This window comes from Cuculus canorus, chromosome 2 (assembly GCF_017976375.1).
Source record: "Cuculus canorus isolate bCucCan1 chromosome 2, bCucCan1.pri, whole genome shotgun sequence".
Lineage (NCBI taxonomy): Eukaryota > Metazoa > Chordata > Aves > Cuculiformes > Cuculidae > Cuculus > Cuculus canorus.
The window spans coordinates 139,891,107-139,906,227 of record NC_071402.1 but is presented as its reverse complement, the minus strand read 5'-3'; the positions used below and the strand labels follow the sequence as shown (position 1 = coordinate 139,906,227).

Here is a 15,121-nt window from a genome sequence, read left to right as displayed (position 1 = left end):
ATTCCAGGGAAGTACTATGAGTGACAATTATATACAAAGACAATGCATAAAATACCTGGCAGATGTGTTCTTCGTCAGTTGGAAGGAAAACATTGGTCCTTAAAGTTGCAGAAAAGGATTGCATTTCAGACGACAATGAGAGGAAATAAGCTATTAAAATGAATAAAAAGGAAATCTTAGAAGCTTGGAGAAAAGTTATGTAAAATATCACAGTAAAACAGGAAGAGGTACATATACAGGCATGAACTAATAAATAAAAGCCAATTAGAAGGTTTTACCCTGAGAACATGCATATCATACTTGTAGCTGTTGTATGCCAAGCTTTTTTTCATATTAAATATTGACATAGTATGCTCCATGTTCCCACTTAAATGTCAAATAATGTTCCAAAATATTTAATGTGCTGATGGCTTGAATACTCAATAAGTGCAAAATTTTGGTTCAAAGCTAAGACTAACTCAGCAAGCTAATCTAACAGCTTAAACTTCAATTATTGAACACACTGCATATTTCATGACTCAACAACACAATTGTGACAAACAATAGAAATTTACTACAACAGTTCAAGTCTTTAATGAGATGATGGAAGATCACAGAGGAGACTATGGTGTTCTTCTATTCCATAGGACATGGGTCTGATTTTTGGATAACTGCCTCACTGCAGAGAGGAAGTTGTGTTATCTCTGTACACACACCCAATATGAAGAGCTGTCCTCAGAATCTACCATTAAAGACAACATTATTTTTCCATTTACCAAACAAGTGCAAATTGAAGCTCTGCTACTTGAAAATGTAACAGCTCAACAGGAGTCAGTGAAACATGATTGGTGTGATGCCTTTTGATTGATTCTACCTCTTCCTGAAAATATTGTTTCACATCTTCTAAAAGATGGAAGGTTTCTTATTTTATGATATTAAATACTGCTAGTCAAAATTTGGCTTCCCTTGAATATGAAGATTTCAGAGCTGTTACGTGTTAAAGGATGCAAGAGGAAAAAAAACCCAACCAACCGACCGACCAACCAACCAACCAACCTTTTTTTTTTTTTAGTTTCTTTCCCTTGTTCACCCTTTCTCAAACTCCAAACAATATCAGGTAAAATGTTGCCTTCTGACATTACCAGGTAAGTGAAAGGAGAAAGATGAAAGGAAAAAAAAAAAAAAAAAGACAAAACAAGTGGCAGTGAACAGGAAAAGGTTCCCTAAAAATAAAGATTAATACAGAAACAAAATATGAGAGGATATGTAGGGAGGTTAAATATTTCTTTTATAAAGCTCCCCACTCTAAACTGTCATCCTTCTGTGCAACTGGAAAGTCACTGACAAAGGACCATGACTAGCTGAGTTCTGGAGCCAGGTGAGCATTCCCGACAGAGAAGCATTTTATGTTCTGCTACCAGAGCAGCGGTCATGCTCCCCTTAGGTTTTAGGACTTTTATGACTGCTCAGGCAGCACTTTCAGAGCCTGCCAGGTCCAAGGAGATTCTTTCTACCCAGAACAGATGGCTTGGTGCCTCAGAAAAGCCCTGGCCATGACTCCACCGGCTCTTAACTTCTATAAAATTTTGAATATTTTTCTTTCAGTTCCATAAAGATAAATGTATCTAAGACTCATAAACAAGGTTAGATTTTACCTGCAGAACGAATTTTAATTCTTACACAGATCAGGCAGAAATTGTAATTTTAAGAATTCCTTTGAACAGTGATTTTACGTTAAACTTCTGCATAGATAACAGGTTTCAATTAACAAAAACAGGTTTCTTTGAGGGTTTTTTCAGTGGTTGTCACTGGTCTTTTCAACTGCATTTTCAGTGAAAATAAGAATCATGAGGAGAGGCAGAGCTAAACAAAACTTGCTACACTCTAGTAAATGATTACATAAATCTTCAAAGGAGTTACGTCTACCAAGTGATCTTTGCTCTTCTGCTAATATGTGTGCAATTACTTATACTGATGGCAGGAACTCTTCCTCTTAGTACTCTGCTATGAAACAAACTCCGCTCAATTGTCACTATACAATATATTTTCTGGTCTTTAAGCAGGAATGAACATAAAACTGATTACACAGTCTGCTGAGTTGCCACCAATGGGGAAACCTGAATAGCTGACATAAGGAGATAAATATTTCCTAGGCAATTAAAACCACCATTCAGGAAACGAAAGTACAGTTTAGCCATTTTCCAAGTAAAAAGCTGAACTAACATGCTGATCTCTCCTTAGCCATTCAGTTCACAGACCTGAGTACACAGCCTCTCAGTAAGTTGAATCAGTACAAGTATTTAAGCTTTCTTTTATCTGATCAAAATAACTTTGATTACTATGGCTACCCCACAGGGCAGACCTGGCTGATACAGTGGTGACTGAGCACTGAACAGTCAATGGTAATATATAGGTGACTGAACACCTGTAACAAACGGACTTTTGTCACTTTTGTCTTCCTCTGTAACAAACACTCAGAGCTGATGGTTCTCAATCTATTCCTGGCTTTGAGTGTGTGCTCAAGTTCAATTTTCCCCTCCCCACCAGTTCTCCACAAGATAAAGGTAAACTTCTTTATTTCGTACAGGTAATGCTACATCCTAGTGTGGTGTACACCACCAATCAAGCACAAACGCTAGAAACTTCAGCCAGAGCAAGACTCTGTTTCCCAGTTAATTAATACTTATTCTAGCCAAGACTTTGCTATATTTTTATTCCACTGTATTTGTCTTTTATCTGTTTTTCAATGAGAAAAGCTGTTATTATTCTAAAGCATTTCGTAACTTACATACTTACAAAACTTATATATATGAAAAAGTTTGGTAGTTACTCAATATTTTTGTGCTAAAGTCAGTTTAAATCAAGATTTATTTAAAAAGAGACAGTTTCAGAAGCAAAGTGCTGTGTACTGGTTTGGTCCGGGAAAGAGTTAAATTTCTTCATAGTAGCTGGTATGGGGCTATAGTTTGTATTTTTGCCAGAAACAGTGTTGATAAAAGAGGGATGTTTTACTTGTTGCTGAGCAGTGCTTACAGAGAGTCAAGGCCCTTTCTGCTTGTAGCACCAGCCCACCAGCAAGGAGGCAAGGTGTGCACGAAAAAATGAGAGGGGACGCAGCCAGGATGGGTGAACTCCAGTGACCAGAAGGACATTCCACACCATATGACAGCATGCTCTGTGATAAAACATAGTGGAAGGCTGGCAGGAGGAACACTTCTTGGGGCACGTCTGGGGCTATTGTCAGTTCGTGGTGAGCAACTGTTTTTATTTGCAATGCTTGCCTTTCTAGGGTTTTATTTCACTCTGTCATTTTTTCCTCTTTTCTTTACATTTTAAAAATATTATTATTTAATTTTAATTATTAAATGTTTTTTGTCTCAACCCATGAGTTTTCTGCTTTTACCCTTTTAATTCTCTCCCTATCCCACTAGGTGAGAGTGAGCAAACAGCTATGTGATGCTTAGTTGCCAGCTATAGTTATACTACAGCAGTCCAACACAAGCCATGAAGATTTGAGAGGACAGATTTGTCCAGAGTGTAATAGAAGGGATTTATATTCGTTAACAGTTGCAGGTCATGGCATCAGTTCATCTGGTCTTGATATTAGTTTGTCTGATCTGTGCCATGCTCTTTTTTTTTGCTGTACATATTAAAGATTGGGTTTGGCATTTCAGGACATGCTTGTATGCTACACACAAGCGAAAAAAAAAATGATGTTAACACACTTCATGGGTAAGGTTTCCTAATTACAGAGCATCATGAAAATTGTCATCTGAGGAGTGAGAATTTGCAGGAAAATATTGATGTTTTTTCCATTAGATTTTTTTAAAGTTCTTTACCATATTCATTTTGCTGATTTCTAAGCTATTTTTCTATGTATACACCTTTAAAATACCAATTCACATTAATCACTATATGGAACTTCTGCCTGTTTGTAGCTTACACAACATGTAGGAGGTGACATTTTCTTCAGAACAGTACAGATTTTCACACCCCTAGACAGTCGCAGTTCAGAAATGAGGTGAAAAACACCTCGGCTAATCAGCCTCACAACAACTTTTCAGTCCATCATAAGGTTATATTCTTGTACCCGCTTCAAATGCTGCGCCCTTGCCTTCAGGTCCTTGCTCTGAGAGCTGCTGTGCCACTGCTTGTGCACAGGAGAGGTGAGCGGGGGTGGGTGGAATAAAGGGAAAGAGAACAGAACATATGGAGGAGAGAATAAAACAGTTTAGGGTGATGGCTTCAACCAGCTCACAGCATTACTGTGAGATTAAATGTTCATCAAATTATTTTCCTTGCTTTCTTACAAACAAGCTTTCGAACAGCTTTGGAAAGCAGAAGAAAGCTTACTGCAGCTAAAGAGGCTGGCTCAAATTAACTGAAAAGATATGAAGAAAATCACATGTTACAAAAGGAAGAAGACAGGTTTCGGAAAGCAGGGTTAACATGGCAATTGGACAAGCATAAGGAACATATTTTATCTGAGGATGGGGCAATGAATTACTTGGTTGAGGGACATTCTTTGATGAGAAGTGGAATTGTAATAAGATCTGGGCAGGAGCTATCTCAAACAGACTATCAAAGCTCTTCCTATCCCCAGATGTGGTCACCTTCTCTCAAAATGTTTGGAGCAGTGATACTAGTCAGATATAACAGATACACAAAGTATGGGCATTTACCAGACCAAGAAGAGATGAAAATATGTCTCAGAATGGAGGATGCAAATACTCTTTTCTAGATTTCACAACCACCAAGACTGAAATTACCACCTAATTTGTCCAAAACAGGTAAAGGTCACTCATATAGATAAACATGACTCTTGATGACGGATTATTTGTTTCTCCATGATAACAACATTGCTTTCAGGAATTTTTCTTTTTTTTTTTTTCTGGAATCCTGGTTTATTATAATTAAAATAATCTAAGAACCCGGTCAAAAGTGCTCAGAAAAAGTAGCAGAGTCCAACTGAACTCCAGGAAATTAGTAAAATTAAGCAAATAATAGACAGAACAACATGATTTGTAAGAGCCCATGGCTCCTTCAAAGAGCATGAGGTTTCTTACCACTGTCGTTCCCATTGTGGTCAGAATATGGTGGTCCCATGCCAGATTTACCATTTCTTCTTATCCATCCAGGCTGTAAATTCAATTCGTGAAGAGCTTTGCATAGATCAGTTTCAAAATCACACTTTTCAGAGAAGAAATCTGAATTGAATCAAACAAACAAAAAAAACCCTTAAAAAATGGAAGCAAAGGAATATATTCTCACCATCGCTTGCTATTTAATTAGTATATAGAAACACTCTGAACTGCCTTCTAGAAAAGTAAGAAACACCAAAAATTTTAAATCATAAAATAAGAGAAACAGGGCAATGGAAGAGAGTAGAGAATCAACACTGGAAAAAAACAAAACAAGCCACCAAGACCTTCCTTGCCAAACCGAGCCAGTCCATTTAAATTATATCATTATAACGTGCTTTTTTCTTTACAAATATTCGTGTAGCTGCCTACTTGTAGGAAACTGTCCAAGGTAGCGTAGTTTATCTGTTCTTAAAATGTAATGTAGGTATTGACTGATAAATTTCAGTATATTTTATGTTTATCTAGGGTTTGTGTATGGGAAAATAAAGACTTAACACCAGGAAATAACCAGATAGCAATTTTTTTATAATTATTCCACTGCTCTTTATTTCACCTTTTTGCAGCCTGCATGTTTTGGCAATTTGGCATACAACCCCATTCCCAGAAATTCCCCAGGGCCTAATAATAACAGAAAGGTGAGGCTTTCATAATCTGCCCTGTTCCTTGAACCACTTATTGTGGCGGTGGAAGGATTTTTAAAAAGCCTCTGATCAGATGCATCTGTGAAGAGCAAGTTTACTGCAACTTCCCCCCAAGAAGAAAGATAGATATGCAGGACTGTCTGCAAATTTCATGCACAGTATGGAAACTTCCAGTTCATTTGCATTTTCTCTTGCACAGCAGAGGAGTAGAGGTTAAGACTCCACCTCCTAATCAGGATTCTGGCTACACATGAGAGCTACAATGCCTTTATGTTCCCTCTCAAATTGGTGCTCATTCCAGAACCTTGCTAATGCTTTCTGTCTATTCTATAGTATCATTTTAAATAAAGCATCACGCATCATTTTAAATAAAGCTGCAACTGCAGCATTTATAGTCACACCATGATGTACAATTTCATGGCTTTCATATTCACATCAACTTACTACAACATTTAATTATAATGCAAGAGAGGGGGAAAATAGATATAATTCATACAAGGATTCCAGACTCAACGTGCAGGTTGGCTGATTCATCAACCAACTTTTTATTGCTGCATTTATTCCTTAGCTCTTTAAGTGGCTGAAAAGCATGTCAGTGATTCATCAAAAGCACAGACATTGCTGAGGCACGTCTGCTTCACATTACATGAAATGCACCAAATTATGTTCAATGTTTCCTCAGGAATTTCTTTATAGCTGAAAAAATACAATTTAAAAGTCAATACATACAAAATAGCAAGAAGTGTACCTTTTTAAGTTAGAAAAAAACTATCCTTGATCATTCATTGTTATTTTCAAAGGCAGTATTAATTTTCACTGAAAATATAAATTGAAAGCAAAGCATTATAAATCTTCTGGAAGACAGAATTACAAAGATAAAGTCACTTCTTAGAGAAGAAAAGGCCAGAAGGAAGAAATGTGTGGGATCTTCTAGATATTTTTTGGAGAATTTCCTGTGAACAAAACAAATATTTAAAATAAGTTCTACAGAAAAATTCCAAGCCTCACAGAAACCAGCTACAGTTTAAGGTTCTATTTTAAGTTTGTATGTGCATAAAACCTTGGTTTAGGGTGTACTAGGAGCAAAATATTTTTTAAAGTAGTTGCTTATCATTCATTCCCTAGTGAATATTTTGCAATAGTAGTTCAGAAATACTAAATGCCAGTAGGCTTTATTCTGCTCCTGTCATGAACATGAAATTGGGGCATCGAAACCTAAGTAGAAAAATAATTTTGCAATAATCCCAAATCAGAAGAGTGGACGGCAACAGGATGAGTCTTTGACTGTCACCTTCATCTGTATCTTTATGTCAAGACAGCTAACTTCTCTTCAGTGATTCAGAGCATCATCCGAGCAGCCCCAGCATCCACAGGCTGTCACTCAGAGCCTGGTTCCACATGTCTTCGTCATCCGTACTTTAAATACACAGAGCATATGGGCTCATTTTTCTAAACTACTCTTCGGAGCAACTTTAATTTCTCAACTTTCTGATAAGCTTTTGTCTATAGCAGTATTCACTCAACAAAAGAGTGTAAAAGGCTCCATAAAAATTAATGGAAGAATGCGTCTCTTCTTGCATTTTCTGCAATCATAATAGAAAGTGCTGCCTGAGGAAATTTTCTTTTCTGGCAAAACCAAGACCAAGCACAATGAGGACTTCAAGGCTATGCAGTGAAGTGTAGCATAACCATCTCTTGTGCAAATGATAGAAAAATATGCTAACTTGAGATGTGTTAGTCACACATCAGGAGATTCCACAGGCATAATTTCCAGCCATTGGCATTTAATATATTTCAGTACATTACGAAAAAAAGTTAGAAAATGTATTTATACCCAGTACAGTCTTAGCAATTGTCTTATTTTCAGAGGAACAGAAATTAATATCCTAGAGGTGGTTCTAGACTCTGTTCCAAATACATATCTGCATTGTATTTGGATAAAACAAGGAGTCATATTGTGAGAAGAAAAAGCCCAAATAACTGCACACACAACTCTAAATAAAGGAATCTGGTGTTGTGTTGTTCTTTCTCCCAGATTTCATCTGAATGCAGTGATCACTAACACACGCTAATTACAATTTTTCAGTGTGCACAGAAACGGGGGTTCATTTAAAGACCATCTAATTTAAATTTAAAGATAAACCCCTAAAACCCAACAAATATAGTAACTGCTTTGTTGCACAGAGAATGGAAGAACTTAAATAAGCTTTTAACTAAAATTAGAATTTTTTATGAATCCAAGCTCTTTTTTGCACTCCAGAAAAAAAGATCCTCAAAAAGCAGGACTATGTTATGTATTATATGAAATTATTTGCAGCATGGTTTGGTGATACAGTATTCTGGAAAAAGTAGATCTCTGATGCAAATATATTCAGATTGTAACAGGTAAAATTCACTCTCATTGCTTATATCTTTCCACTAAGGGAAACTGCAACAAGCACATTCATAATCTCTGAAGCTGGCAAAGATCAAACTAGGACTATCAGTTCATGAATTCAAGAAAATTTTCCCCCTTACCTGACTGGAGGTAAAAAAAAGCTGTTGTTGCTTTATTTATGTATTTCGGATGAAATCTGACTTTCAGCAAAATCTTTTACCATGAATTAAAGAAAAAATTAATACTTGTTAAATTGCCATTGAAATTTAAGTGGATGAAGAAACACTTGCTTTGCTACTTAATATTTGTATGAAGATTCATGAAAGAGGCGTACTGTACAGAGGCTGAAAATTAACCAGGAAAAACTCAAATTGAAGCAGGAAGAGTCTGTCTTAGAAAATCAGATGAAGAAGAGGGTGGGGAAAAAAAAATAAAAGAATTCTGGAATATTTTTGTAACAGTAAAAAGTTCAGTTCTGTCTGCTGCTGAGTTCAGTTATCACACTGTATAACACTTCTGATGAAGCCCACTGAGACTTACCTTGTTCCTCATCACTGCTGCCTCCACACTGGTTGGTGAGAATGCATAGATCCCCAAATGGAGAAGAGGAGCCATCAGCATGCTGACATTCACTCCCTGTAGACAACTGAGTATCTACCAAAGCAAACGAACATAATCCACCGAAGAATATGAATGTGTTCATGGGTTATGCTACTTTCCAAGCTTTCACTTGGAAAAAAAGTTTGCTTTAACTGTCTAGTACTGGTCATGAAGCATTTTTTAAAAAGCTACATTTACACACGTCTGTCTGAAATATGTTTCTAGAACCTTAATGTTCTGAATCTGAAGCTTGAGGGAAATATGGATTCTGCAAAGCATTGACTTTCAACCCGGTGTATCTTTGGATAATATTTAACTAAATTATAACATTGTTTTATGACTAAAAAAATTCAGTGCATGCTATGCAAGTCAAGTGTATATCATTAACTTACTGACTGGATTTATTGCCTGGTAGTTTGCAAATATATTAGATGAGAAAATAACAGGACAACAGGGTAGAATTATTAAGTGACCAACATTCATAAAGATCTCTTTTCTCAGTGGGAGCTGGCAAATATTTATAAAACTTACTAAGAGTTTGTGCATCAAATGTAGAAAACAGTTGAGAAATTCTAAGCTGACTTTGTACCAAGGAGATTATAAGTGACTTATCTAGGCAAAGAATTTTCAAAGTCTGTAGACATATGATACCGATAGTTGAGAATGGCATCTATCTATTATTGACTTGGGCTACAACTGTAAATAATGACTACATTACTTTAGAGTCCCTAGTTGTTAATGGGATCGTATTTGCAGCCACGATTTGCATATATCCATGAATGGACTGCCTATTAGTGAATGCTTTCCTAAATATTAGATTTCTGTATTTGCTGGAAAAATCATATTTTGTGTGATATTACTAGTAGTTTCCAAGTTAGGAAAAAATTAGAGGTACTTAGGACCACATATCTGAATTCTTATGAACAATAAACAATATCAGCATACAAACAAGAACAGTCAGAATGTTTTGTAAAAAATAACATAATAATAATAATAATAATAATAATAATAATAATAATAATAATAGGCCACCCATTGCAGGAATCCATTGTTAGGGGAAACCAACATCAATACCAACCCCAGATATATTACACTGCCAAAATATTCAATCTCTATCCAGGGTTATGTAGGATTAGATATAACCCTCCAGCTACTGTAATATGTGTGATGACTAGTTCTGTAATACTGCATTTAGCGGAAAAAGTGTGTAGTCAAAGGTAACACAACAGTTCCTCATTAAGCTGTCAAGAAGACTGTTTGCATTGTGTACATAGGTTTACAATGCATTATATGGTAAGCCAATTAGGGCTTCCCCAGCAGAGACTATTACTAAAGCACCCTTGTACAGAAGGACTCTGTACAGGAGACAAAAGTCGGTGCTCTGACTTACAATCCCTTTGATAAAAACTCAAATTTGAATTTCTCAACTATGTTTCACTGAAACACACCAGTTCTGATAAAGCTTTTCCACGGATGAACTGAGTATCTCCAAATTGAGGGGGTGAATGAAAACCAGCGTTGTGTGAGAAGATTAAATCAACTTGTTTTGTTCAGCCTAGCAACACAAGGCAACACAGAAATTTTATTAATGAGGCACCTTAAGTATTTTAGATGCCCCAAACCCAGAGGAAGGAGAGATGGTAGGAAAATAAGATGATTACAATAGTTAAAGGACATTATTAGCCCAAGGCAAATGACTGTGAAAACTAGACACAGTTAGGCTAACAATCATGTAAACCTGGTCCTCTTTCAGATATTTTCATCCCCCTATTCCTTTAAACTGTTTTTATGATGGAGTTGTATTATATACTATAATGATCATACAATTGTTCAAGTGGCAGCTTATAGTAAGAAACGGATGCCAGCAGCTCTGAAGATTTCTGCACTTGTAAATTCCCAAGATCAAATTACTGGAATACACACACACATTGTGCATACCTTCAATTCACCTTTTAGCTCTGGTAAGCAGAACTGAGACAAGGTATATGTCTGTAAGTAAAGTACGCTGGTTAGGAAGCACAAGTGCTATAGTAGCTACAAAGTGAAATAGATGTCTCTGTCTGGAGGCATATCAATCACTGCAGATCCGTACTTTCATAATGTAAGAAATCTCTTTTCAGGGTACAAAGACTTTTTTTTCTATCATTGCCTGAAAGCTAACAGCTCAAGGTCTTACACAACTTCCGATTATCTCCAGCAGCAGAGGCAGAAAAATGTTTATTGTAATAAAGGTTTCAGTTCCGCCTAAAAGCATTTTCCAGCTGATTTGTTTCATCTCCACCCTTTTCATCACTATCCTTCTGAGGATATCACTTTATGTGCTTCATTTTAACACTTTGTCCTCAGACCATAGGACTGACTGGAAAACTTCCTGAAGAAAAGCAGAGCTACTAATATGTGAATTAAGAGTTCACTGATATAAATAAATATCAGTGTCTATCAAGAAGGTGTATCATTAACTTGTATGCTTCCCTTCCATACAGGTTGGATGAGGAGCTTACAGTAAAAAAAACCTGTTCTGTATATGTCATACTAATACATTTTAAAGGCTTAGATGTTTTGTTATTCAGCTGCTTTATTTTCCAAACTATTTTCTCCAACACACAATATTCTGTTTAATTCCTTCTTTTTCCCTACATCTTCTAAAACTCCCTCTCACACTGTTATACTTCATAATGACAGGGTTTCCTGGTCATTCATCTTTCATTTTATCAAAATTTCTGCTGCAATATTCTAAGCTGTTCTCCTACTCTATTTGTAGCATAAAATTTGTATACAAGCTTTGTGACTAAAAGGGTAATTTATAGCAGAGACTCAGCCATTTCCAATTTTTTATGGTCTAGAACACTAATAAGGAGAAAAATTGCATAACCCAAAACAAGTCAGAATCAACATAAGCTCTGTTATGAGTGTAAATAGAAGAAAAACGTATCCAATATTCAGAAAGCATTTAGGTTGTTGTCCAACGATTTTCAGTGAAGAAGTTATATTTCAGTGAGGATATAACAAAAAGTGCAAAACCAAAGAAAAGATGTCTTTTTTGCAAGTGCGTGGCTATGTACAAGTAGGAAGAGTTTCTGGGCAAGTGCAACAAGTCAGCCCTTTTAGAAACTTAACGATAAGAACAATACAGTTTTTCATAGTTCTGGGAAACATAAAAAGGAATAAAAAGATGACTCAGTGTAAAAGAGTCTCGAGGAAAGTCAAAAGGACAAACATTTCAAGTACTGAACTGCAAGATCCCTGAAAGCAGAAAGAAGAATCAAGATCCAGAAAAAGGAGGACCAGAGAGAGAATGAAGATGTATAAATCAGTGAAAATATTCTGGATGTCAGAAAAGCAGAAGGATGGACATTAATAAAGGTGGGGTTTTTTAGAAAATAGTAGAGGAATTTTGCAGAGAAATTAAAAACGAAAAGGAGAAAAAGAATGACGCACTATGTCTATTTTCAAATTTACTTTTGCAAACAAGCAGTCCTGAAAAAGGAAAAAAGAAGTTAAAGTAAAGTAACTGTTTGAATTTACATCATAACTGGATTTATCTGGCTTAGCCTAACTCATTTCATTTAAGCCAAGATAAAATATATTGGCTGTAAGCGAAAAAAAACATTGCCCTCTCGGCCTTTCCATTTGTTTAAGGAAGCCTGTTGAAAAAAAACTGTATATATTTAATCTAGGATTTTTAGATAAGTCTTATAAAGAGATCCAAACAGGGTCTGAAGCAGGGATAGAAAAGGTTTATGTTTTAAGTCTATTATTCATGTCAACAGAAAATTATCTGCTTATGCAGAAAATGCATTGCAGTTAGTAATTCCTCATTAAGTTTTTGTAGAGCTAGTTATCAACACATGAAACAGAAGAAAGAACTCAAAAAATGGGATATTAATTTCATCATCTGAAAAGTGTTCAAATTTTGCTGCCATCATTAACTTTCTTTCAGGGTCTTACAGAAGAGAAAAAACACAGTCATATTTTCAGAGAAATCAGATTTTCATTAAATTTAATATAACCTTTAATGGTAAGATTATAACATTTTTATATGTGAACAGAGTGGAGAACATTGCAACACTAGTACATATACTTTTAACATATATCTCATTTTCTTCTAATGTATAGTTTTATTAATCATCATTTATGTTAATGCAAATTATTCTGAATGTTTCTATTCAAGAACAATTTTAGGCAATCATTAAGAAAACCACCAAAGTTGTATTTTTTAAATAATTCTCAACTATTTACCCAAGGCTTCATTTTGAGAGCCCCGTCTCAAAAATATGCTATTTGTATTATCATAAGACTGCTTTAGTTTTTAATTGTAAAATTGGAACTGAAAGACATCTTCAAAGCAGAAGAAAGTCAAGCAATCACGGTAACCCCAATCTGATCGGTTTTTAACAAGAATTGACAAGCAATAATTGCATACCATCTGCTTCCACTTAAGTGGCACTAATTCAATAGTTAATTTGAAAGAGGACTGAGATATTAATACGTTTGATTAAAAAGGATTCTCAGTAAGTGTTCTTTCCATCCATCTCCATTTACTAAAAGAAATTAGTAAAATCAATTGAGAGATTAAAAACAAACTTAATGTGTTGATCAGTTTACAGCACAAGCACTGAAGTTACAACTGGTGAGGGAAAAGGGAAAAAAACACAGTATTAATGCAAGATATGGTGAGCTAGATAAAATCAGGTCAATCAGAGTCCTAGATCATTACAGACTGAAATAAGGTAATACTTCAGGAAACATTTTTTTAGTATAATTTCTATCTTTGTAATGACAGACCATATCACATTCAAGAAGAGATGACAGGTGCTGATAGAAGGGAAAGTAAAGAAAATAACCAATGGGAGACTCAAAAGACTAATATGATCCCTATGTGTATCATATGCTAAAATTGTATTGTCAAAAGCTCAGTAGAACTGCCCTTCGGGAAACTACCACAGGTCTTTCTAATGCATAAAGCAAGATTCTGTTAGAAGACAAAACTCTAAATTGACATAAAGTAACTCTGATCAGGGAAAAAAAAAAAGCATCTCTATCTCCTACCTACTATCTACTTCTTCAGAGAGATTGGAGCAAGAGCAAAATAATTATTTTCTTAGCATTTGCTTTCCAGTCCAAAAACTTCCAATGAATTTCAGCATATGTTGTTTCCACACGCTTTTCTTCAAGTCGGTCATAGTATTATTAGGTTGGAAAAGACCTTTGAGATCATCAAGCACAACTGTACCTGTTCACCACTAAATCATGTCCCCAAGCACCTCATCTACCTGCCTTTTAAACACCTCCAGGGATGATGACTCAACCTCCCTGGGCAGCCTCTGCCAGTGCTTGATAACCCTTTCTGTGAATAAATTTTTCCTACTGTCTAATCTAAACTTCCCCTGATGCAGCTTAACACCATTCCCTCTTGTCCTATCACCTATCACTTGGGGGAAGAGACCAACACCCGTCTCTCTACAACCTCCTTTTAGGTAGTTGTAGAGAGCAATAATTCAGCCTCCTCTTCTTCAAACAACCCCAGTTTCCTCAGCTGCTCATTGTAAGACTTGTTCTCCAGATAGGAGAGTATGGAATGCGGAGGAGAAACAGGGATATTCAAAATAACGACCCCCCTGAAAAGTGGTAGGAACAAAGCACCACCTTGGAGATCCAGCCTAAGTGTGACAGACATTAAATTTTTCAATGAATAGCTTAAAACCACTTCATTTTGAAATTTTAAGCCCTAGAAAGAATGAAAACAGTGAGCAAAAAAATTTCATCCTAAAGGAAGATAAAAAACTGTTGGTTTACATCAAATACACTTCCTATTCCAGCATATGAAGTCAGGGGGGTCTAGAGATGGGAATTTAAGTGGAAAACTTTCCTTTTACTCTCTGGTGATAAATTATGTTTTGACCGTGTAATAAACAGCTATAGAAATAAATTTTCTCTCCAATTTTTAAGGACAAAACAAAATCAAAACTGCCAGCAGCATCAAGCTAGGCCCCAATTGAAAGCTCAGTTTTGACTTTTAAGAAACTGATATCCTCAGTACCCCATGTGCAAAAGGAACATAATGATATTTACTACAGAGGCACAGCTGCTGGATTAAATTACTGTGGACAGTCAGACCAGATGATCAGAGCAACCTGCTTCTCTCTTAAGTTCTATCCACTCTTAAGTTACTTCTGTCGTGCAAAATTATATTTATTAATGTTTTAATGCATCTTTAAGTTTCTTGGAAAGGCACTACTAACACTTATTTGAGTCATGGCTTTTTTGTTTTCAATCAAACACAAATGACAATATCTGATGACAGATGACCATATTACTGACAGACACCCAAAGATATAAGAGTGGAAGAGATATAAGAGGAAGAGAGAGAGGATTTAAAA

General features: G+C 35.8%; 1 protein-coding gene across 1 annotated transcript in view; it reads right to left on the bottom strand.

Annotated features, from left to right (window-relative positions):
• Window positions 1-8,991, bottom strand: part of MALRD1 (MAM and LDL receptor class A domain containing 1) — a 244,603-nt gene extending 235,612 nt beyond the window's left edge. The window contains exons 1-3 of the mRNA XM_054060854.1: window positions 8,682-8,991; window positions 5,046-5,186; window positions 56-150 (exon numbers count right to left, since the gene is read on the bottom strand). Coding sequence (XP_053916829.1) covers window positions 56-150; window positions 5,046-5,186; window positions 8,682-8,844 — 399 coding nt within the window. The 5' untranslated portion in view covers window positions 8,845-8,991. The remainder of the gene's footprint in view (window positions 1-55; window positions 151-5,045; window positions 5,187-8,681) is intronic.
• Window positions 8,992-15,121: the final 6,130 nt, after the last annotated feature.